Genomic DNA, 25534 nt, shown 5'->3' with positions numbered 1-25534 from the left:
ACACTGCTTGCTTGATGGAATGTTGGAGGATGAAACCCGCCCGGGGGGATACCATTGCAGTCAATGTGACCGAGTCCTGATGTCCATGCAGGGGCTGCGTTCTCATGAGAGGAGCCACCTGGCCCTGGCCATGTTCACCCGCGAGGACAAGTACAGCTGCCAGTATTGCTCCTTTGTTTCTGCTTTCCGACACAAGTAAGTGTCACTGGGTCGTCTGCCGTGGTCATTGGAAGAGGGTATTTTAGAGAAGGAGACAGACAGACACTCAGATGCGCATGAAAGCTCAACTCCCAGTCCCTACCTGTGCTAAGGTGTCCCCAAACAAAGAGGGACCTTGGCCCTGACTCTTGCCATCTATAAAATGGGCCTAAGAAGAGTATTGATGAGATGACATTAGATTTGGCCAATATAGGCATTTAAAAATCGGGAACTTGTGGAATTGTTATGGTTTACCCAAGGGAAGAATTTTTTACTGCTAGGGCCTTCAAATATTTAGCCAAAAGTTGAGTATCATTTGAAGAAGTCAAATTCTATTTTGGAAGTTGAGGCATGAAATGGGCAAATGAGTCCTGTTAACCAGACTCGAGTCACTGGAAGGTAACAAGGCTATGGATACTAAGGAGATTGCTTGGGGAACAGCGAGGTAGAGAGGTAGGGGAAGGCATCTCTTGCCAAGCTTGGTATCCTGAGTCCTGAGTTCAGTTCCAGGGTCTCACATGGAGAAGTCAGGAGAACTGACCTGTGGATGTGGTGGCCTGACTCCCTTATGCATGCTGTGGCAAGTGTGTGCGAAACAAACTCTCTTCTCTCTCTCTCTCTCTTTCTCTCTTCTCTCTCTCTCTCTCTCTCTCTCTCTCTCTCTCTCTCTCTCTCTCTCTCTCTCTCCTTCAAATTGTTAACAAAAAATTCTGGGGAGTCTAAGAAGCAGGAATGTACCATGTCCCGTCACTCCACCATAGCTTTAAAAGAGGGAATTTGGGGTGATGGGGGGCGGTTCTAAAAAGAGTAAACTTTTTGTCGCATAAATTTTCTACCTCTTAAGGCTGGCAGAATATTGAAGGTAGCTAGCTTAACTTTTATTCCTGCTGCAATTGAAAATCAGTGAGACTTGTTCACTTCAAGGAAACCAAGTACAGACGGAACTCTCAAAAGCAGGAGGAGGCCGTGTGTCTCAGGAGAGCAAGATAGACAGCATACTTTTTATTCTGGTCCAGAGCCTATCATCTAATCCGTACTGAAGCACTAAAACTGGTGTTCTTCTCAGTTCCTTAAGTATTAAACCATACCACACAATACACATAGGCCCTCAGTAAGGTATTTTGAATAAAAGAATAATATATGCCTTGCACTCTGTCTCGGGAAAATATGAAGAAGAATAGGATGTGGTTGACTTATGAAAAAGAATAACAGCAACAAAGGACTGGGGAGATAAGGTACACTTCTTAAAATGAGATTTCAGTAAAGCGCTGTGAACTTTTTAAATTTTTTTAATCTTTATTTTATGTGGTTTTGCCTGCATGTAGGTATGTATGAGGGTGTTGTATCTCCTGAAACTGGAGTTACAAACACTTGTGAGCTGTCATGTCTGGGAATTGAACCAGGGTCCTCTGGAAAAGCAGCCAGTGCTCTTAACTGCTGAGCCATCTCCCCAGTCCTGAGTGCTGTGAAATTTAACAAAGAACAATGCACCTTCTGCCTGGGAGAGAGTTGGGAGGGTTTTATAGGTTATGGACATTGAATCAAGTCTTAACATGGGAAGGTAGAACCTGCATAGTTTGAGACACCAGGGGAGGGAGAAGAGAGAGTCCGAGGAGGAGGACATGTCAGTCTCACTGAGGCCTTACCTGGTAGTTTAAATAAGCTTTAACTTATGTGAAAAGGAATAGTGGAAGTTACCTCCTGGCTACCTAAATAGACATCCTATTAGGTTGTCTTTAAATGCCAGGAATTAGTACATTATAATTACAGTACTGGCAAAAGGAAGAGTCTGGAATGAGTAACATATTCATAATTACTAACAATTATTGCACCTGCTGATATAACAGGCCCTATCTTAAGTATCTTCAATTATTACCTCTTTCTATTTACAAAACAGCCCTATGAGCTATGGCCCCATTATCATCTCTATATTATAGATGGAAAAAGTGAGGCCTGAAGAGACTAAAGAGTTTTTCTGAGGCCAAATAGCTAATAAGTAAATATCTGGGATTCTGTCTCAGTTGGTCTAACTGTGTAGCTCCAGCCAGGGAGATCAATTTAGAAGAAATAATAGGAGCTCATTCAAGAAGTGAGGGGACTGGCTTCAGGAATGAATCGGTAAAGACCATGTAACAAAGTAGAGTGGCATCCAGGTTTGAGGCTGGTTGGCTGAGAGAATGGCAGGGTCGTTGGCGGAAATGAGGGGAACTGGTTTTGTAGGAAAGTGTGCTGGGTTTGGGTAGCGCGGGTTGAGTGTAGGCTTAGCTAAAGGGCATCGGTCCTGTAGCGGTGGTGCTCGGAAGAACAGTACATGTTTCGGTGGTGAGCAGCAAGAGTTCCCTGTGAGTCACTGAGAATGGAATGCAGACCTCTGGAGTACTGTACAAATGAGAACATCCCACACCTTGTTGGTTAGCTTTATTATTTTTCAGACTAATAATTATTAAGAAGTGCTAGGGGTTCATTCTAATTAAGTTGCATCCTCATAAACCGCTTCTGGAAGAGTGATATGAGCAACTGTGGTTGCTGTTTACACGCAGGGTTTCGGCTCACCCCTTCCTTGCATGTGTAATTTCTTGAAACACACTTGCACCGTGCTCTGTATGGATAGAGATCTGGAGGACAAGGCACCTGGTGGGAGTAGGAGCATGCCATGCACCTTAAACTCTCTCTCTCTCTCTCTCTCCCTCCCTCCCTCCCTCCCTCCCTCTCTCCTTTTCCCTCTTCTCTCTCATTTCATGCAGCTATTCTAGAACTTACCATGTAGCCAAGGCTGGTCTTGAACCCCTGATGCTCCTGCTTCTACCTTCCAAGTACTACAATTATAGTTATGTGCAACCACACTGGGCTTCTAGAAAGATCCTTTAATCCAGATTCTCCTCCTGCTAAGATTCCTCTCACAACTTGGCCTCTTTATTGATTGATTGGTAATGACGCCCTGTGTCATTAGACAACAACAGGGAAGAATTGGAACAGCTTCAAAGTCTGATGTTAGAAGGGGCAACGGGAAAATGTTTGCGGGTTTTTAATCCTGGTTTTCTTTTCTTCCATCTCAAGCTTGGATCGCCACATGCAGACCCATCACGGACACCACAAACCATTCCGCTGCAAGCTCTGCTCTTTCAAATCCTCCTACAACAGTCGGCTAAAGACACACATCCTCAAAGCCCATGCTGGTGAGTTGGTATTCCTGGGATTCTTCAGCGGCTCTTGAGTTAGCTACCTCATGGCCTCGAGTGAAATTTAAAGTCTCTTCGAATGAGCATGATTTATTCTTGGGATGGCTGCGTGTTCAGTTTTAAAGAGAATACAAAATTAAATTTTGTTCATAAAACCAAAGTCATCACCGATGCTTTGTTTGGTTGATGCTACCAAGAACTTAGAATATGTTGGTTTAGTTTTAAAAGAAATTTCTCAATTACCTTGGCTTGATGATGGAATTATATTAAAAAGGAACTCTTACATCCACTGAGCTAACTACCAACTGAGGTAAAATGTAGCTACCAGAAAACCCAGGAAGCATGAGATTTCTCAGGAGATGCCCTTAGGTAAGCCATGTTCTTTCACTTGAGTCACGCATGTCCAGGAGCAGTGCTGTTTCTGTCACTGCATGGTATTCGTCCCAGGCTGCGCACTAAGCTGTGACAGCCATCGTCGTATTCAACCCTACAGCATTCCGAAATGGGCAGCCTTATGTAATTCTCTCTGTGCCTTCTGTAGCATTGGCTCTGAACAGTCTCACAGAAGCTGCCCAGAGCCTGGCTCTTCACTTTTGCCACCCACTCATACAGAACCCGTATCGTTCCTCTGCTTCATGATTGTTAAACCTGTTGAGCTGTTTTAGGGCCATGAAACTGCTTAAGTCACACAAATACCCTTAGCCCCACTGGGGATCAGAGTTGGAGCAAGGAGGCTAGCCATGTAGGCTTGTTTCCAGTAGTATTTTTATGTCTCTCGAAAACTTCTGAAGTCCAAGGAATGAGTAACTTCAGAGTTCATCTTACTTTTAGAAACTCATGTAAATCCTAAATTATTCAGCAGGGACAGCATCCTGGTGAGCTTTTCTCATTGACTTTTGCCTTGTCAAAAGCCAATTTTACCAGTGGGGGGCTAGGTGAATGCTCTGGCCTAGGTGAAGGTCTTTAAACAGTCCAGATGCTACAACTTCAAAACACTAAGATGAGTGCATGTTTCTAGAGCATGGCTCTAGAGCTGGCTAGCCTCCTTGTGCTCAATAGTTGACCAGAAGAAGTATCCAGAAATAAAAGCAATATAATTCTGCTGCCAGTACCCCATTGGAGCTTGACTCTGAGCCACTGAGAGATCCTTGGTTTGGAAAAAAGTCATATATTTGCTATAAGTCTTTCAATTTGTCTATTCTCAGTTGATTGTTTCATTTATTTTTATTGATGTCTATAGATAGGGTCTTGCTATATAGCTCAGAGTGGCCTTGAACTCACTGTCTCCTGGTTTTTAAATTTAATCTTAAGAGAGGGCATATCTTTAGTTCTTGTATTTGGGCAACTGAAGAAGGGGATTCCCAGAGTCCAGGAGTTTGAGCCAAGCTTCAGTAACATAGCAACATACCACTTTTAAGAAAATATGTTTTTAAAGTGCATATTTATTGAAGGAAATTTGAAAACAGAAGGAGTCTATTCTGTCATTAGTAATGCTATTCTATAAAGGCTACTGTTAATATTTGATATTCCCTGTCAACTTTTCTGTGTAATTATTTTCCACAGTTGTGATGATAATGTCTGTAAAGTATGTTTCATGTTTCAACTCATTATTAATTTTCTGTTTTATAACAAGTTCTCAAGAATTTAATTTATCGGTGGTTCACCCAGAGCATATACCTACATTTGTCTAATTGTTTTCTTTTGTTCCAAAATCTAGGTTGTTTCATATCTTTCCTGCATAAATAGTATAATTTTTTTCATCAAATTATTTACATTCTCTGTGTGTGTATCATTGTTTGAGTGTGTGTGTGTGTGTGTCTATGTGTGTACGCGAGAGCATGTGCCATTGTGCATGTAGAAGTCAGAAGACTTCTTATAGGAGTCAGGTCTTTCTACCATGTGGGTTCCAGGATTATAGCTTGGGTCATGAGCCTTGACCTCACATGCCTTTACCCACTGAGCCACCTTGTCAGTTTACAAATAATACTAAACTCCAAATGAGTATCTCTGTAATAAGGGTGTATCCCTCCCTCCCTCCTCCCTCCTTCCTCCTTCCTTCCCTCCCTTTCTCCTTGTCTCCCTTCCTTGCTCATTGGGATTTTTGTGACCATATCTTGCTATTGCAGCCAGGCTGTCCTCAAACTCACAAACTTCTTGCTTTAGCTCAAATGCTGGGGTTATTGGTGTGAACCCCTATGCCTGGCTTGTAAGCTATTTTCTTAATACTCTTAGGAGTAGCCTTATTAGATCGGGGGCCAAATTGTTTTCTTGTTACTCTAAATGAGATTGATTTCCAGATTGATCAGACTAGAGTATATCTGTTTGATATCAGACAAACTCACTGACAACCTTCATCCTTAAAATGTAAAAAGCTGGGTTACAGCAAAGGTAAGCCAGCCACACTCTTGTCTTAATTTGATCATGGCTTTCTGGGCTGTAGTTCAGTTCAAATGCATTATTTATGGGATGCTGAAAACAGTATCCATGCTCCCCTTCTCCCTTATGCTTAACACATATAATTCTCCCTCCCAAAGACCTGTTCCATTTCGATACTGTTGTTCAGATAGGAAATGGAATTTCATGATGAGCTTACCCTCAACCCCAAATCAATGTGGGGAGAAAATGGTTAAGAATGTGTCAGATGAGGAGCTGTGTAGTTCAGCAAAATTAAACTTGAGAATCAACACAGTAGCTCTCCTGTGGATGGACAGCATGCTTGGAAAAGCCACTGAGATAAAGAATTAAATTTATTGTTTTCTGGGGTCGACTGCAACCTGCCGTGATCGCTTTTTAGCGTAGAGAAGGAAGAAGAGATTTAACCCTTTCGGAATTAGGTGGCACAATAAATGGGAACCATCCTAAAATTTCACTGCTATAGCTAGAACAGGAGACACACAGGCACAGGTGACTTTCCCATGGAGCTTCAGGGCTTCTATTTTAGGACCTGCGGTTGTGAGGATGGGCAGGGAGTTGTCCTCGGAGGTTTTCTAGACCAAGCACCCTTCAAGCGCATCTCTAGCGGGAGCCAATTAACGGTGTGGTTTTGCTTTCTAGCCCTCTTCCTCCTGACTCCCACCTTTCCTCTCTACCTCACCACCATCTCCTTCTAGGTGAACACGCCTACAAGTGTTCTTGGTGCTCCTTTTCCACCATGACAATCAGCCAGCTGAAGGAACACTCCCTCAAGGTTCACGGAAAAGCCCTGACCCTTCCCAGGCCACGGATTGTCAGTCTCCTGTCCTCACACGCCCACCACTCCTCTCAAAAGGCGACCCCCACCGAGGAAGTGGAAGACTCCAATGGTAAGAATGGGTTCTCCAGATGGAATCACCACAGAGGATGGGGTGAACTAAATTTTTTTTTCTAGCGAAATGCTTACATGAAAATATGATGGTTCAAATGAATGGAAGGAAAGGAAAACTCTGGAGTAGGAAGAGGTGCACAGTCTAAATATGCATGGTGCCCCAGTAATAATGTCCACAGATACCAATAGAGGATCATGCTGGCTAGGTTGCGCCATGCCAGTGCTGGGTTGCTGGGTTCTTCCATGGGAGATTCTCGTGAGACAGGAATGGAATACAAGACAGACTCCGTGTTGTTTTGATGACTATCTCGTCTTGTAAGAAAATGTTGTGTGCCGTGTATGGAGTGTCGGTTGTGTAAGTTAGCCGGAGCTCAGCATAGATGGGAAGAGCCAGTGAATGGGGCTCTCTCATCAGAGTGGGTCACGTGACATGTTAAGAGACGTCTGTGTTTTCTTATAGCTGGCATTTGTCGTGGAAGCATTAGTTGGGAAATGGGTTTAGAATTGCTTTGCACTGTTTCATAGTTTTGAAGGTCAGGCATGAGGAAGATGTTGAGAGATGTGCGCTGTGACCAAAGCGACAGTCTTGAGTTGGAGCCAGTCATTCGGCATGGCTTTGAGAGCAAAGGGACACCTTCTTGTTTTGGTCAGACTTGGGTTGTCCATCTTTCCCAGAATGCCTGTAGGATGGGCTCGTTAGTAGAGAATTGGAGATGATAGGAGAGCTTGGAGCTCCAACCTTCTCCTCTGATGCATGGTACCTTCCGTAGCACATCTGAGCCATAACTGCTGTGGTCTACGGTTCTCCCAGCCTTTCTCCCAGGAGCTACTCTTCCATCCATAGGAGGAGCTCAGAGACAGGAAGTGGAGCATAGGCCTGGATTCCTATTGTCTCCCTCTGGCAGTCGTGTATCCCGAGGCTGTCGTATTTTCTATTCCTGTATGTGAGGTTGAATAATGATATGTACAAGCCTCAGCTGCTTGTCTGGAGAGACTAATGAGACAAGGTGCCCACGTCAAATGCCCGCTATGTCTGACACACAGGAAGTGTCAGTGAGAGGCCATTTTACTTCTGTGGTTTTCATCTTTTGGTCACAGTTCTGATCTTTAGAACCATTTATAGTGAGTGTGGATTTGGGTTTATTCGTGTGAGGGCTTAAATGAAGAGGTTCTTGAAGGTGTCTCGAGACTGTGATAGCCCAGCTTGTCAACATAGACTAATAATTCTCAGGCTATCAAAATAGTAATGAATGATCTTTATTCGTGAAATCTGTGAATAGGCGGGAAGAGAGAGGTAAGCCCTGAGATCAAAATTAAAATTAAAAAAAAAAAGTCTTGAGCATCAGATAGCACTGGGAAAGTAAGAACTTCTGACTAACAGGGGGTTTCTTATGGTGCCTATGAGGGATTGAGCACATGACCTCCACAGATGTAGTTGTAACTGCAGAAGGAGGTCGGTGCTGTCTGTGTCTCCCGTAAGACTCTCCAGGCTACAGTGGCGTGAGAGTACCTGTGAAAGAATAAAGGAATAGCCCCCTTCACCCTCCGATTCTCTTCCCTGGGTGTATTGTGACCAGAGGGCAAAAATAAAATCTGACCTGAATTGTAAGGTTTTTTTTAATGTGAATTTTAATTCATTTATTTATTCTTGTCTTTTAATCTGAAATGGAAGCTATCCTCCTGTAGCCACTTGGGTGAAACTGATCCACTTAAATACTATTCCTGGTAAAGCCTTTTCCACCCAGTATCAAACATTACTTCATCTCCCTTCAAGTCTGGTCTCAGTCCCGGGATAAGGGGATCCCCTAGAGTCCTCACTCATTCCTTTTCACCCAGGCTAAAAAGCTGGGTGCTGCCAACTCTCCGAACCTGTGCTGGCTACAAGCTGGTCTAGGCAGAGACAAACCCTAAACAAACACAAGACGGTTCTGGCCCTCAGAAAATGGCACCAGAAAATGAAATGCTTGGAAGACATTGGCTCGCACATCTGAGCTTACTACAGCCCCACGCCTGAATGAAGTGCAACCTTCTGTGTGTGTGTGTGTGTGTGTGTGTGTGTGTGTGTGTGTGTGTGTCAGAGTCTCAGAAGCTGGACTGTGGAGAGGGGTGGGTTCTCAACAACACGGCCGTCTGACATTGAGTGACTGCAGCTCACAGCCGCGGGAAGGTAATTTCCTCTACGCGGTGCTGCTTTTTGTTTTCTGCCTTGAGAAAGGACACATTTGCTTGAAAGCTCTAGGTGGTAACCATTTGCCCGAGACCAGCGCAAAACTCCTCGGCTCTGTACTGTTTTTAACGCACGTAAATAGCCCCATATCCAAGGACCAGCCACGATTAGTTTAATTTGATGACAAAAAAAGTTGATTAGGAGGTGGGCTGAACAGAAAGGAGGCAGCGGATAGGCTGTTCTAGTGAAGGAATAATTGTGTGGACAGAGTAATTAATAGTCTATGCATTCGATAAGTATTTTCTTCAAGCCCTGCTTTAGATCTTGCATTGTTTAGCATGGCCAGGAATGACTTAGGAGGCCCACACTAGGAGGACAATTTGCCAGGCAGCTCGTGGCAGATTCCTAGAAACAGCTCAGACTGGAGGACGGAAAAACAGCTGTGGGGCTAGACGGTAGCCTGTAAATCTTGCTTTGAATGGTGTTTGAAACACACATGTGAAATCCAATTGCACATTTTAATAGGGAGAAGCTGTGGGGCTGTTGGCTCTCATTTAGGGTTTCCCACACAGCAGATGCCAGGACCCTGTGAATGCATGAACCAAAAATGTGTTGCAGGCCTAGGGGGAGTGGAGATCCATAAACCCAGGGAAACGGCCAGCATGTCCTGGGCTATCTAAATCCCTAGTGAGCCATGAGAGTAAAACGAGTTGACACGCTCGCTGCTGTTTTGCAGTGGGCAAACGCTTGCTGTCTTGAGAACAAGCCAGTTCTTTCTGGCAGAGGGAAATAGTCCGGGGGGGGGGGGTGTTTCTCTCTCTGCTCGTCTCAATCCTAACCCAGAGGGATGCGCTGAATGAGGGGGGAGAGAAGCTGAGAAAGGAAAACTGGGAGGTAGAGGGCAACCCTCAACCCCAGCTGCCTGGCCACACACCTGTTCCGCGCTTCAGCAGGGCTCCTGGGCTCTGAGCTGTCAGTCTTGACATGTTTCACGACTCCTCTAAATACTTTGCATGATCAGTGGTTGGGAAGAAAAGCGACGGCTGTGTGTGGTATTGGTTTTGTGTGCTGGATAATGGGAAATGGCACTCGCTTGCTATTCAAAACAGTGCATTAAGGAGAGACAGTGAGGTTGTCAACAGAGGAAAGTGTTCCGCAGGGAGGTGTTTACCGTGTTCCTTCTCCTGCCATATAAAATATAGGACTGGCTTTTCTCAGGCTGTTTTTCCAAGTCTCCGCTTTCAGACCAGAGAACTGTGTACAGGCACAGATGTAAAGTAACAAAGAAAGTAGGCCAGTGGAGTGTAGCCATAAGGTTGGTTCAGGCCTGAGAAGCTACACAAGACATGAGCAACGGATATGTAACTGGTAATTCAACCACGTCCTGCCTTTTTCCTCCTTGAATTTCCCCGGGCCAAAACCAACCAAGCTAGCTAACAAATTGTTTCTTCTGCCTATCCAGTTCTGCCGTATGACCTTGCTTGCTTTAAGAATTAGCTACCATGAGACTCTTAAAACAGAAGGTAGAACTAGAGAGAGAGAGAGAGAGTGAGAGAGAGAGAGAGAGTGAGAGAGAGAGAGAGAGAGGTGAGCTCTCCACCCTGACACTAGTTAAATACCGAGAAAAACACAAAGAATTTAATCATTATACCACTCCATTGGAGGAGTCTCTGATTTTATGAATTATTGTAAAAAGTATAATGAGCCATGAGAACTTTCTCGGTTTTGGCAGTTTTGAGGTAACAGAGAAATGTAAGGAGTAATGTGATTTGTTTGTTTTTTAAGACAGACTGGTCTTGAACCCATCATGTAGCTCAGGGTGCCCTCAAACTTACAGCTTTCAGAGCCTGGGAGTCCTGGGCTTCTGCCGCTGTTCCTGGCTATTCTGTGGCTATGTTCTGTGACCATAACATTTTCAGTTGCCTTTTGTTTTGGTTTGACCTGGTTTTTGATTTTTCGAGATAGGGTTTCTCTGTAGCTTTGGAGCCTGTCCTGAAACTAGCTCTTGTAGACCAGGCTATCCTGGAACTCAGAGTGATCTACCTGCCTCTGCCCTCCGAGTGCTGGGATTAAAGGCGTGCACCACCACCACCTAGCTTTTAGTTGCTTTTTTTAAAATTCTAGATTATTTGACAAACACCTTTTTTTAAAATGAGGTATATCTTCCTGAGGAACCATAGGTGTCTCACCTCTGAAAATCCCAGTCCTCTACCTTCACTCAAAGTTGACTTCAGTTCTTCTTTTCCCATTGCAGAAAGCCTTCGTCAACCAACCCTGATGTTTGCTCCCCTCTCTAGCTGCTAACTTCTTCCTCCCTGCCCACACCTGTTGACTAAGCTTCACGGGGCACGCTGAAGGATTTCTCCTTGACTGCGTCTTTCTATAGTTTATGACTTTTCCTTCCTTTGAAGCACGCTTTCTAAACTCTCAGGGCCCTGCCCTGATTTTTATCACTTCTGTCCCTTACCCGAAGGCTGTATTTGCACTTGTAGATGTACTATGGTTCTGTCCCTATTTTAAATGGGACAGTCAGGTAGGTATTTAGGAAATGCAGTATTCTTGTAAGTGGTTTCTTGGAAGCTCCCTAGTTTTCAATGCAGTCCACTGTACTGAGTTCCCAGACTTATCTAAACTCCCCAGAGCTAAGCGAGTTTATATCCATTTAAGAGAGATGTTCAAAAGGCAACAATTTGAAGATGAAGCCTTGGGGACCGTTCTCACAGAGAGTTTCTGATGCAACCATCATGCCATAGTGAGCGGATCCGCCTTCACGTAGCATTTGAAATATCGCCATTGTTCTCTGCATGCGACTGACCATCTGTGTGGGAAGGAAACTGAAGGTTGAGACAGGGTAGCTGGAGAGGGATGGGTATTGCTAGAAGGTTGCCAGGTAACAGAACTGCCTCTTGGAGTCAGTGTATACAGTTGCCCCTTCAGTGGACAGTTTATTTTTCATGTCTCTGAACATATAATGTTTTGGGAAAAATGAATTCCAAACTCAATGATCCTATAGAGACTGAAGCAGACTCTCAAAACTCGTTGATGAGTAGGACTTTCTTTTTCCCTGAAGAATTGTCCCACCAGACTGCTGATACGAAATGATGTAATGGCTCTAAAAGACACATTGGTGCAGCTCATCATGGTCAACTTGGTTAATGTGTGGAATATGCCAAGGTGTCAAATGCAAGACATGGGGAAAGTCTTAAACGCACTAGTGTGTGGGTGACGTGGGCGAGTGCAAAAAGAGGATGGTGTCGAGGCTATCTCTAAACTATCAACTCATTTAATCTTGACCATGGTGCTACTTGACACCTAAAAACTGAGGTCCAGGATGCCTGCTTTCTGTGGAGACGCTTTTCAGGTCTCTAAATAGGTCAAACATAAAATTCAACCTTTGAGAGGATCCAATTAGTTGCTAGGCCATCAGACCTTCCACACAGGTTCCAATTGCAATCAGATTTCTCTTGGGGTGAAAAAAAGAGAGAGAGGTGGTTTCTCTAAAAACGACAGTAATGAAATAGAGACTTTTGCATGAATAACTGTAAGATACAAAGATTTACATCGTTTAGAGCACGTGGGATATAAGACATAATTTTAATGGCTTGACTATAATTTTTAATAGGTTCAGCTGGTCTCAGAATGATGTGACCAGACACCACTAACCTTCCCTCTTTGACATCAGAATTCCTTCATAAAATGTAGTCTGGAGTTTATTTTATGCTTATTGCAAAGAATGGCAGTTCTCCTGTAAAGTCTTCAGAGTTGGTGACTCCCTGGAAACAGAGTGGCAGGGAAGACTCTAGATTGCACTCTGTGGTCTCCAGAGGAAAAGCTCTAAGCACTGGCGTGAGTGGCAGATAGAAACCCTCCAGATTGATGATCATTTTGAACTTGATCTTGTGATAGACTGTTCCAAAGAAACCCACATGCCTGGGATTTGAAACCTGAAATGCTCTTCAATTGTTTGACAGTGAATTTTAATGTTTTTGAGCCAGCCACATTTGTGTGTGTGTGTGTGTGTGTGTGTGTGTGTGTGTGTGTGTGTGTGTGTGTGTGTGAAGAAATAAATAACAGTTCAAGTGTAGACTTTCAATGTCTTGGGAACTTAGTCATCTAGCCCATCCCCCTTTCTGCAAGCCAACAGGGACATTTGGTCATCAGAAATAAATATCGCCTGTTACAGAGCACACTCAGAACTAGTTCCAAGTCACACTGGAGTTGACTACGTAATTCCACATCTGTCTTTGGTAGCCGTGGTGACTAGGTGGAGACTGTCTGCTGACTTCCAGAATCCCAGGAGAAATGGCTTAGAGCAGTGGTTCTCAACCTTCCTAACGCTCCTCATGTTGTATGAACCCCCCCCACCATAAAACTCCTTTCATTGCTACCTCATAACTGTAACTTTCTACTGTTCTAAGTCATAATGCAATCATCTGTGTTTTCTGATGATCTTGGGTGACACCCATGAAAGGGTCATTGGACACCTTCCCCCAAAAGGGTCCTGACCCACAGGTTGAGAACCAACAGCCTAAAAGAAAAGAAATCCCATTTTAACTATGTAGAAAATACACTGAGTTATTACTCCAGTCATTTAGAAAAATATTTATTCTTTTTGGAAAGGAACAAAAATCTCTTTTCATATTATTGCCTGCCTTGAGTTTTCTGTCACAGCAGCAAAACCTTGATGTGCTACTTTGATTTTATTTAATCAAAAGCCCTTTAAGTTGTCCTGAGACTTACCTGACCCAGAAGACCCGTCCTCTTGCAAATATGGCTGTTTAGGAGAGAATTTTACGCTTGCCTCAGACAGGGTATGGAGTCTGCAAAGAACAGTAGGAAGTAACTCTGATTCAGGGAGAAAGATGTGGGGTGTCACTGCTGGGGCGCAGGATATGTCTTGACAAAGATTGGCTTGTGAAAAGAATTCTTTTAACTGCACAGTTGACAACAAGATACCAAAAATAGTTTTGGAAGCCATTACTCTTCTTCTTTTTAAAAGTTATCCAAGTTTTAATGATGTGACTGGGAAGGGATGTCATAGTAATATGTACATTTCTTACACCATTTAGAATCCTCTATCCCAGTGGTGATGGTGGTAGTTCAACAAAAATAGAGATATAAGGGAAGGTCAAGGCGACGTGACCGACCAAGGTTTCAGGTAGAGGATGTATTTATTTTCTGCTGGGCTCTGTCCCTTGCTACCGAGGCCCAGAGGGAATCAGTTCTGGCCTCTGGGCTCTAATCCTTTTGCAAGCTCCATCCAGGGAGGTGTTAGGCAGAGTGCTGGCCCAGCTTAAGTTTCATGTAGCAGCACACTGCTCCTGGGAGCCTGCTCCGCTGCTCCGGTCTCCAGCTTCCTCAGAGACACACAGTATTCTTAGACGGATCTCACAAGCCAAGCCCCTTACATCATCTTTTATTTTCACGCAGAGCAAGTTCCCCGCCACAACTGCAGCTAAAGCCGCTCAGACGTCAGACCTTCCCAACCCTTAATCTAGTTCTTAGTTTGTAGCATTGCTAGTGATTGTCTCCCTTTGGGCCAGAGGGAAAGCTATCCACTGTAGTTTATATAAGGACTCGGCATGTCTCCTTGTTTGCTTCCTAAGTGATTAAAAGCAATCATTTTTATTGACTTAGCTCTGCAGATTGCCTTAAATTGATCATCGGCCTTAATACGTCTCATGAATGTGAGGTAAAAATGATTAATTTTAAGTTCCAAGGGCTGAGACGATGAGTTAAAAAAAAAAAGAAAACCTAGATGTGATGGAGTTGGGTTTCGTGCATTAAATCCAAAGCCTGCGCTTGTCTACCTCTCCGCCTCGTCAGGGCCTAACGGCAGAACTGCACAGCTAGGCAGTGAGACGGGCTAGTATAGCACACCTCTTCTTGTATGTTTGGGGGATTTTGGAATTATATTCCTTGCTATTTGGAGCTTAAGTTATTAGACATGCAGGTAGTATTAAGTTAAAGGACTGGAAATATGAAGTGAGAAGTTGTCTTTCTAGCTTGTGATGACTTGTCGCTCTGGGAAGGAGAAGGAATTGGCCCACAGAGGACGTGAGGGAAGAGATGGATCTCATGCTAGGACCGAACTTCTGTCTCGCTGGAGGGGAGGGTGTGTAGTGAGAGTGGGGGAATGGAAGTGCAGGGGAAAGACCATGGATTTGTTTAGGAGCAGACTGAATTGTAAAAATCAACAGCAGGGGAGACTCACTGCTGTGGAAAACGCTCAGTATTTCTGAGCAGTAAAGTCTGTCTCTGTCTCTTCAGGAAAGAGATTGTATTAAAAATAGGAGCAGCCTGAAGAGATGGCCCAGTGGTTAAGACCACTCTCTTCTCAAGAGGACCAGAGTTCAGATCCCAATACCCGTATCAAGCAGTTCACGACCACATGTAACATCAGCTCCATGGGATCCGATACCGTTTCTGACAACTATGGGCACAGCATGCATGTGTTCATACATGCACACAGATGCCACATAAGAAACAGTGATCTGTCACAGTCATCCTTTTGATGTGGCTATATAAAATCCCCCTCCCCTCCACTGTTTGCAATATTTTTACCTACTTACGGTTAGAGAACAGTTTCATGGCCCTGCTTAGCAGAAAAGGTTGGAGTCACCTGTGAACTAGGCCCCTCTACCCAGCAAAAAGCTCTACCAATAGTTCACTGTGGACAGGCTTCACATTTGTTCTGTAAATAGACGAAACAACAAAACAACTTATTTTATTATTTTAATTATTTTTAAAGTTCTAGAACCATGGATTGAAAATGAATTTTCCCTTTTGTGATTTTGTTCTCACTTGATGCATTCCATCACTTGAACCATATATATATATATATATGTGTGTGTGTGTGTGTGTATGTATGTGTGTATGTGTATATTTAAGGCAGGATTCTCAGAATCATATAAGACTTTTGAAGTTTCCTAATCAAATGTTAATTTTATTTTCAGGGGTGCTCATCCCTCATCCCCCCATATTTTAATAGAACCCATATCCCTGCTATTTTCTGGAAACCTAATTCATTTTAAAACATAGCAAATTGGTCTATAAGTTCAGTGCCAAAAATCAAGATTACAGACTGTCTAGCCTGTTTAGAGGAATGGGCTGAAAGTGAGATTTTGCCGGGGGACGAATACGAAGCATGTTTGATGCTTGATAGCTTTTGACCCTTCTAGCCACTTCCATTTCTTGACTTACCAAATATCTGTGTAATTATCAGCTACCATATCTGTCTCTCTGACTACAAACCGTGTGCCCTCTGCTTTCTATTTTTTTTCCAGAGGCCTAGTACTTGGCAGGCCATTTAATAAATATTTCTTAAATTGGCTTTAATTAGAGCTGCAAAGGGAATGACAGACAACGAAAGCCAATGAAGCAACAGCTCTCTTCTGCAGTGGCCTGAGGATTTTCACAAGTTCACCTGAGCGTTCAGAAGCTACCATCAACTGGGTAGTATTTGGAAAGGCTGGTTGGGTCTGGCTGCGTGTATCCCAGGATGTGCTGGCTTCCTGTGCCAATCACACCTTCCTCTAAGTTAACTGACTTGGGCAGCTTCTGCCCCTACTGGCACCATCATCTATGTTTCACTGTGGGGTGTGTGTGTGTGTGTGTGTGTGTGTGTGTGTGTGAGAGAGAGAGAGAGAGAGAGAGAGAGAGAGAGAGAGAGAGAGAGAGAGAGAGAGAGAGCGAGCATGTTAGAGGACAATTTGGAGGAGTTTTCTCCTTCCATTATGTGGATCCCAGAGATTGAACTCAGGCTTCTATGGAAGTGTTTTTTTTTTTTATTTTATTTTAACCTGATGAACCCCCCCCTCTGTCTCTCTCTCTCTCTCTCTCTCTCTCTCTCTCTCTCTCTCTCTCTCCTCTCACTTTCTGTAACTCCAGTAACTTATTTCCCTTCTTTTTTCCTCAAGACTATTTGTGCTTCTTTCTTTAGTATTTATTCCCTTTTTACTTTTACTTTTCTGACATTCCGGAGTGATCTTTTACCCCCCTCTGTGAACTTGATGTGAGTCTCATGGTCTTCCTTTCTCATACAGCTGTATCTATCCATCAAACTTTAGATCATATTCATGGAGCGATTTAGCCAAAACTGGGCTCCCCAGCTTGGGGGAGTTACCTTCCCCTGTCTGAATCCAGTTGTCCATTTGTAGCTGCTTTGACCATAACACTCCACATCCAGCATCAGAAACTCAAATTCTCTGCAGCTCCTGCTTTGAGCTTTGCCCCAAGCCTGGTGCAGACAACTAAGGTTAGCTGTTCAGAGGAGCCTTTTTCCCGCCCACTGGCTTCTCTGGCTCCCTTGTCTCCGTCCAGATCCAAAGTTGCTATCCAAGTCAGGGTCATTAATGCTGTGATGAAACAATGTATCCAAAGAAACTTGTCAAGGAAAAGGTTTACCAAATTAAGGCTCATCATCAAAGGAAGTCAGGAAAGGATCTCAAGCGTGGCTGGAACCTGGAGGCCGAAATCTTGGAGGAATGCTGCTTACTGGCTTGCTCACTGTGACTTGCTCAGCCTGTTTCTTACCGAGCCCTGAGCCCAGGACCCAGCCCAGGGATGACACCACCCACTGTGGGCTAAACCCTCCCCCATCAATGAGTAATTAAGAAAATGTTCCACAGCCTTGCCTACAGCCCGATCGTAAAAATCTTATAGAGGCATTTTCTCAATTGAGGCTCCCTCTTTGGTGACTTTACCTTGTTTCAAGTTGACATAAAAGTACAATCACTGAATCCCAACCCTGAACAGCCCCTTCCGGTCCTCACATCCTCCACTGATGTCGGCTCATCTTTCTGGCTCTTAACCTCAGTCTTTTCCGAGCTGTTTTCCCAGGTTATCTTTGTTAATCACAAATCCGATTTACTGTTAAAAATAAACATGAGATTCTTCAGACTTATCTCGATATAATGTCAGTGTATCCGTGAGTATGTCACAGTAATTTCTGGAAAAAAAGATAGAAGCAGAGTTATGAAGTTGCCAATGGCTGCGGCCTATCTTTCTTGTCCCAAAGAAAAAGGAGTGAGCAGCTGTGTAGTTAATAGCTACGGCAATCACAAATTATTGTACTTGTAAGTTGTGATTTTATTATTATGATGATTTTACAGTGTTTTGAAATTTTGCCCCTGGGTAAATTTTTAATTAGGAATTTGCAGAAAGGAAGATGAAGGAACTCACATCTTCCTTGTGCGCAGGCTAAACTAATGCCACCAACATGTCTGCAGGCAGAAGCCTGTTGACTATAACTAAACCACAGGCAGACGGTTAAATTGTCAATGAAATTCCCCATAGACACGTTAAAAATTAGTGAATTCTATATGTTGTTATGGCAACAAAATAAGATAGTTTTTCCTAATTCGTCTGCAGGATTATTTTTTTTTTTTTTGCATTTTGGTTTATAACCTCCATAATGTGTCCCTGAAAAGAATGACTCTTTTTGAGTCTTGATGATTATTTTTTTTTAATTTTTGAAATAGGTTTTCAATCTATAGCCAAGATAGTCCTTGAACTGTTTAAATTTTAAATACATATATTTGTATATATCTAAGATACATTTATATAATATATAATACATACATACATATATATATATATATACACACACACATATATTATCTCCCATGCATGCTGGTCTCAATCTCACGACAATCTGGTCTCAGCTTCCCAAGTGGTAGGATTACAGGTGTGAACCACTACTCCCAGTTAGAAAACTTAATTATTTGAAAGATCAAGCTTGATATTCAAATAAAATATTTTTTCCCTTTTAAGATAGTTGGGGGTTTTTTGTTTTGCTCTATTTTTTTTGAAAGGCTACATTAGTCCGTGGTTCTACTCCTGCAATCTTTGATTGCCAGGAATATCCTCTGAGTTCCCATATACCTCGGGAGTGTGCTCAGGACATAAATATTACCTACTATGAACGAAGACTGAAAACTGTTGGTCGAAAAAGTAGTGATTCTGTTCAACGTGAGATTGCTTATTTATTTGCTTACTTATTTTATCAGTTGAAAATCAGAGAAGGCAAACTATCATAGGAAAGGAAGCTTTGGTGGCTACTTTTGCCCTCAGTCATCTTAATCTCAGGAGGGGCTGTGGGGGCTCAGTATGTCACATAGGACCAGCTGTGCCCCAGAGCCAACTTCCAGACAGTGGGGAGCAGCTTACATTGTACCCCTGAGCTTCCTTGATCTAGAAGGGAGGCGTAGGTTATCGACAGCCACAGATCTGCGACACCTGATTATTTCTTCAGCCTGTCCAAGTTCCACCCCGGACGCTCATTCTTTGTTTCTGTGGTGCCAATCAGTCATCCTCGGGGAAAGCATCCAGATGTTCTACGGTTCCTCTGCCCCAATTCCTAACAGTTCCTTTCCAGTGGAATTCGGGGGGTGGGGGCGCGGATGTAGCAGTGCTGGCTTGGGGTGTGCCCCTTACTGTGCGCCACTGGATTCGTTTTTGACTGAGCCAACGCCAACAAAGATCGTTCTTACTCCACTAGAGCTACTGAAAATGAGGCAAATGATCCTTTCTCGATGAGCTCTCCAGGCCGTTCTCATTGACTTAGTCTTCAGATCACTGAGTTTGAGGGGAATTCGAGGGCTGCTGCAGGCTGGGGTCTAGGAAGTAGCTTTCACACCGCAATGAAATGTGTGCTCTTTGGTGGGTGCCCTGCTGAGCTAGCTCTGTATCATGCATGACTATCCTTGAATCCTCTCTGAGTCTTGCTTTCCCAAAATATGTAAAACAGCAACGCCCACTTTCTGAGGTCATTTCAGGGATCAAATGGATGTGCTCTAATATCTACAATTATTATTAGATATTATTAAGATAGTACAGCAAAGGTAAATATCTTAGCAATTCATGATCATTTATCACCAGTCAAAGAATAGCAATTATTAAAAAGAGGGCCCATTCCCTAAAACCCATGTTTTACCTTGGAATCTGAAATAAAGTTCCTTTCCTTTGCTTTCGTCAAATCTAAAATAATTCTGTTGTGTGGTGTTTTACTTTTTTGACTTTTTTGGGGGAGGGCCATCACCCAGCTCCCAAGTAAACACACACAGAGGCTTCTTCTTAGTTGTGAATGCCGGCCTTAGCTTGGTTTTTTTTTTTTTTTTAGCAACTTTTCTTACCTTATGTTATCCTGACTACCTTTTGCCTCTAGGCTTTATCTTTCCCTATTTCTGTATACCTTTCTTTACTTCTTTCTCTATGGCTTGCTGTGTGGCTGGGTGACTGGCCCCTGAGGTCCTCCTCTCCTTGCTCTCTCTCTTCTCTTCGCTTCTCCTGTTTATCCTCTCTGCCTGCTAACCCCTCCTGTCCTTGCTCCTGCCCCGCTACTGGCCAGTCAGCTCTTTATTAGGAGGATCAGGTGTGTTAGACAAGGAAAGAATCACAGCTTTACAGTTCATCAAATGCAGCATGAACAAAATTAATACACCTGAAAATAATATTCCCCAACATAAATCAGTGTTTGGGAAGTGATCCGCCAGTCAAAGAATCACGGTTATTAAAAAGGAGAGAATCCCCTAAAACTCATGTCATACCTTTGGCTCTGAAATGAAGTTTCTTTACTTTGCTTCCTTCGAATATAAAATAACTCAGTGTTTGGAAAGTGATCCTGATGCCGTAACCCAAGTTATATAAATTTAAGTGTTGGTGCTTAATGGAAACCACCTCTATCAGAAACTTTAACATTTGGTGTCCCGAATGGGCCAAGGGGATGTTAAGTCCCAATCTCTGACTGACCTGTTCCTAGTATGATGGTCAATTAGCAATATATATTTTAATTAATAACTCTCATTTATTACCTTCATACTGGAAGTAGGAATTGTTTCTCTACATACACAACAATCCCTTGAAACAAGAACTATTGACCAGGTCCCTGCTGTTTTAGGATGAAGAGAAGTAACTTCGTGAGAGTGGTGTTGCTTGAGTTGACAACACTTGCAGGGCTGGGGTCCTGTGCTGGCAATTGTGATACCAGAGCTGTTTCTCTCTGTCGCTCTGCTTCTGTAAACAAAGCAGGATCTTACGATGTTGCCCTAGCTGGCCTAGAACTCACTATGTAGACCATGCTGGCCTCAAACTCACAGAGATCTTTTGCCTCCCTTATGCTAGGATTCAAAGCAGCTGCCACCATGCCCTGCCACGCCTCATCCTTAAACCTCATTTGTTGATATGCCAGATTCCCCTAAAATGCTAGGAAAACGACCACTGTGAGCCCCAGGAAAGCGCTCAGTGTTCGAGATGCTAAAGCCATTTTTGAATAGGACCTTCTGCAAGTCTTTTCTTGTAGTTGCCCTGGCTGCCTTGCTCATCTCTCTTGAAAGGATCCCCATTCACTCTCTGACTTCTTTGCCACTCAGTCTTTCTTGCCTAAAACTGCTAGAGTCTGTATTCTCCTCTCAGCATTCCATGGAACCGCTCTCCTGAACTGGTCTCCTGTTCTCTGACTCCAGCGCCGTTCACTCTGGAAATAGGCCTGGCTTCTTGCACCGAACACCTGCTGCTCCTTTCTCTCCTTCAGTGGCTTGCACACTCGTCTCTTGCCCCATCCTTGTGTGTGGTGTGTGTGTGTGTGTGTGTTCTATGGTAATTAAAACTGCTGATCTTTCTTCTAGGCGAATCCTCTTCCCGGGTTTTAATCCTGCTGTCCATTTCAGGCCCCCTGGACTCTCAGATAATGGCTTCCCTTCTGCCAACATCGCTTCTACCTCAGCCTGGCTGTGCGCTCCTCAGCTCTTGCCCCTCACAAGCTCATGCCCTAACTCTCACTCTGCCATACTGCCTGGACCAGATCAACCACTTCCCAAACAGGCCCCAAACTTTTGGGATTCATCAAAAATTCATCTGCTGGCCATATTGGACCCATTTTATAGCAGGCAGTCAGTTGCCTTCCTTGTCCTGCGCTTCCTGTTTCATCTCTTACCCAAGTTATTACCATTCCACCTCTATTCTGTATATTCTCACTGCTCCCGTTCTCTGCCCAGAAACATTTAACAGCTCCCTATGGCCTGTTTAAAAGCTGTTGGACTCAGGGCTCTCCAAACCCACTCCATCTCCAGGCTTCTTTCTGCTGCTGGCTGTTCATTGTCCTGCTTTTGCCAAATTGCAATGAGCCTGGTTCTTGCTACCTATTTGCAGTTGTCTCTGCTTTCCCCCATTATCCATCTCTCTATCTCTCCATCTCCAGACCCCATTTAGCCTTCAAAGCTCCGTGCAGATCCCTGCACTTCTGTGATGGCTCCAGATACGAGTCCAGTCTCTTCCCTCCAATCTCGTGATCCTGTGATATATTTTTTTTCCTTAGCCCTTCCTTGTGGCCTGTTCTGTTATCTCCATTATATTGCCCGAAGGGAACTCATTAGGGGCAAAGGTTTTATCTTCTTCCTGTTCTAAACACCTGGCACAGGGCTGGTGTCTTCCTGGAGGAGAGGTCCTGTAAATGCAAAATGAAAGCTGTTTGCCTCCCACATTCCAGAAGTTTAAAGCATTGAATCAAGATCTAAAACTTTTGTGTTTGTGTGCGCGTGCGCGCAGGCATCTCCAGAGCTCCACACTTTTCCAGCCATGCAGGTAACTTCTCAGGGGCGTTTGTTTCATTCTCACTGCTGTGTGGTGTCGTGATTCCCCTGCTAATCCAAGAGCTCTTGGAATACGAAGTTCGGTCAACTTTGTCCCTATCAATTGCTCATGTAGGAACTGGAGAGCTGTCTCATCCATTAAGAGTGCGTACAGGTCCTGCAGAGGACCTGAGTTCTGTTCCTAGCACCTACTGCATACTGCTCACCACAGCCTTTAGCTCTAGCTCCAGGGGATTCTAACATCCTCTTCTGGTCTCCTTGGGCACTGGCACTCACATGGACAGGACACTCTTGCACATGGATACACACTCATATGCATAATTAAGGATAATTCATCTTTTTAAAATTACTAATATAGAGTCATTTTATATTTGTTGTGAATCGGCAAGCCATTTCTAAAGAGCTAATAAACCCAGAAGAATATGCTATTAGTTGACAATATTTTGACTACTCAGTTGAGACTAAAATGAAACCAGGACATGGGTATTAAGTGTCCTTGAGTTGACACGTGGATGTTAAAACTACAGAGCAAAACGCAGCTCTGGGCCCTTTGGGGGTGATACTGGGACTCGGTGATCTCAGAACGTTCCAAAGATCCCAGGCTGTTGACTGCCCACTTGGATGCCGAGCGCACACTGCAGTGTGCCAATATACCGCAGAGTTGCCTGTGCTTCTTTGTTTGCACATGAAGGGTAAATAGGGAGCAGAAAAGGCAGACCCCTGAGTTGCCTTCTTTCCTGTCCCTGGCTAAGCCTGTAATCGATTCCAGATGTGTGCGGCAGAAACAGTAGGGACTGAGTTTCAGACGAACAGTTCCAATACACCAGTAAAATCCAGACGAGAAACAGTAGTGTTTTCTACTTAACGGAGCATGGAGTCGGGTTGCTGGTGGGACTGTGTCATCGGTAGGGAAGGGGAGTCTGTTTAAAGCAAGCTGCTTTATTTATTGGTTTGGGCCAGGGCAATGGTAAAAGCTCTAGACATGGAAATAGTTCAAATATAGGACTTCTAGCTCAAGCCCTTTAAGGACTGTACACTTTGTTTTCAGAGTAAGTTCTAAGTCAGCAGAGAAAGTTCTTATGTGGGCCCCACTCTCCCGCTGGGTCACCCTCCATCATGTCTTCACTCTTGCGCACTGAGCTACAGACTGTCGCTGCCTTGTCGAGTTGATTCAGGCCTCACACTCTGGACCATGACCACGTTGTTCTTTCTGTGTGACCCTCTGTACTTGCTCACCCTTCCACCTGTTTTATGGACCTCCAGTTGAAAGATTAGGTGGACCAACAGTCCTGGGAAGCCGGGCAGGCTAACCCAGGTTCCCAGGGAACCCAAGATGTCCTAGTCAGTCACAGGAAAACCCAAAGTCCAAAATCAAGCAGACCTAGAAGTCTGTGACACTGTCCCTCGCAGACATCAGGCATTGAGCATGGTATAGCAAGAGATGCTCTCAAAGGAAAGCAAGCAAAAGTGGCTGGGAAGCCACCCATAGGTGGACAGGCCACACCGATAAACTGAATGTCAAGAACCTTTCTCAAACTGCAAACAAGTTTGAAAAAAGCAAAAGGAAATGAACGCCAGAATATATGCTAGAAAATTCACTGCGATTTGGGAATTAAATTTGTTCTGACAAGCCCATTTGAACAAGCTGATATGTGTCCATCCTGTGTGCATTGTTACCTAACAAAACGGGGGTGACCATTCTGTCTGTATTATTTGGGTTGATTATTTAGGTTGACCCCTGCCTTTCTTTGATGTCTGCTTCCAACATATGGATCAAGCTCACAGTAGCCATGAATTTAGGTTTGCCCAGAGACAACCAGCCAAAGAGGACCTGTGAGCGTCTCCCTTGTGCACAGAGATGGAATGACCACCCTGTCCCATCATCATGGCCATGTGAGCAGTTGCCACTCTATTCAACCCTGTCGCCCAGTCATCCGATGCCTCACTTGTGAAAAACGACGCTGGAATACTCTTATTCAATGCAAAGTCTGTATGATGTGGGCTTTAATCGATGTGGCACTGAGAAGTCTTGGAAGCATTGCCTATGTAATAGGCCCTGCCCGTCCTTCACACACGGTTATCACTCAAGTTGGCCATTGTCATCTCCTTTTGACAGATGGCAAACCAATAGTCTGCTTGGTTGAGAGTTTCTACAGGGCTGTGAGAGTCTTAGAAGCGCGTTCTAAAGAGGGAATATTGTCTGGTTCTTATTCTCCCCTTCAGGTTTCTCATCTATAGAATGGGAAGCAACAGTTCTGTAAGGTCACAGTGAAGATCAGTAAGAGACCATCAACCCACACCAAACAGAGCCATCAACATAAAGCCAGTACTAGGTGAATCTCTCTGCCTCACTCTCTGAGCCCTCCAGCCCCAGGGAAATGTACATTACACACCACAGGCAGCTTCACTGAGCAGTGCTCCTCCAGGCGAATCTGAAGTGGGTGGAGGAACTACCCTAGGGGAAGAGCCTACTGCTTTAACAGTAATTAAAAGTACAGCTTAACCCAGAGCGGGGGTTTTCTTCCACTGACGAGAGTATGTGGAAATCAAGGCATGAAGGCTAAGAAACCCACTGGGTTTGTTGGTTCAGAGACTCCAGCTCAGTCCCAGTTTTAGCATAGCTTTGTGTTTTGAAGTGAGGCTGCTCATCCCTGTTCTGATCAGGCGTCTCCCTTCCCTCCTGATTTCCATACCGTCCCTCGGAGCCCTACATGTCTCTAAATTTATGTGCTTAGGCCAGATGTGCTTTCTTCCTGATTTATCTTTTAAGCAATCTCCACAATGGTTTCCTGTCTGGCTCACACAGCTCGGCTCATAGCCAGCCCTGCATACACTGTGGCCAGCTCCATGAAGTCGGTGGGCATCTCCCCTCAAGGCAGGTCTTGAGGAAGCACCAAGATTTCACCCATAGGACCGGTGAGCTCTAAGTACCTTCTGAAGTTATTGGGAGCTCTCTGTGGAGGAGGACAAGTCGTTTCTAGAAAGGAAGGAGCCTTTGAGCTCCGTAGCTTTTTGTAGGATAGCGCAGTGTGATGAAGCCATCTATAGGATGGAAATGAGCAGCGGGAAACATTCCTTCCTCATCACACAATTCAAA

At 44.1% G+C, this 25534-nt stretch overlaps 1 protein-coding gene across 4 annotated transcripts in view; it reads left to right on the top strand.

Annotated features, from left to right (window-relative positions):
- Znf462 (zinc finger protein 462) overlaps positions 1 to 25534 on the top strand; it is a 133133-nt gene that overhangs the window by 65687 nt on the left and 41912 nt on the right. For all 4 annotated transcript variants that reach the window (XM_075967196.1, XM_075967195.1, XM_075967193.1 and 1 more), the window contains 3 exons: positions 92 to 195; positions 3256 to 3374; positions 6488 to 6679. In XM_075967196.1, coding sequence (XP_075823311.1) covers positions 92 to 195; positions 3256 to 3374; positions 6488 to 6679 — 415 coding nt within the window. The remainder of the gene's footprint in view (positions 1 to 91; positions 196 to 3255; positions 3375 to 6487; positions 6680 to 25534) is intronic.

This window comes from Microtus pennsylvanicus, chromosome 3, assembly GCF_037038515.1.
Source record: "Microtus pennsylvanicus isolate mMicPen1 chromosome 3, mMicPen1.hap1, whole genome shotgun sequence".
Classification (NCBI taxonomy): domain Eukaryota; kingdom Metazoa; phylum Chordata; class Mammalia; order Rodentia; family Cricetidae; genus Microtus; species Microtus pennsylvanicus.
Note: the sequence above shows the minus strand (reverse complement) of the source record. Positions and strands in the feature narration are given on the sequence as shown.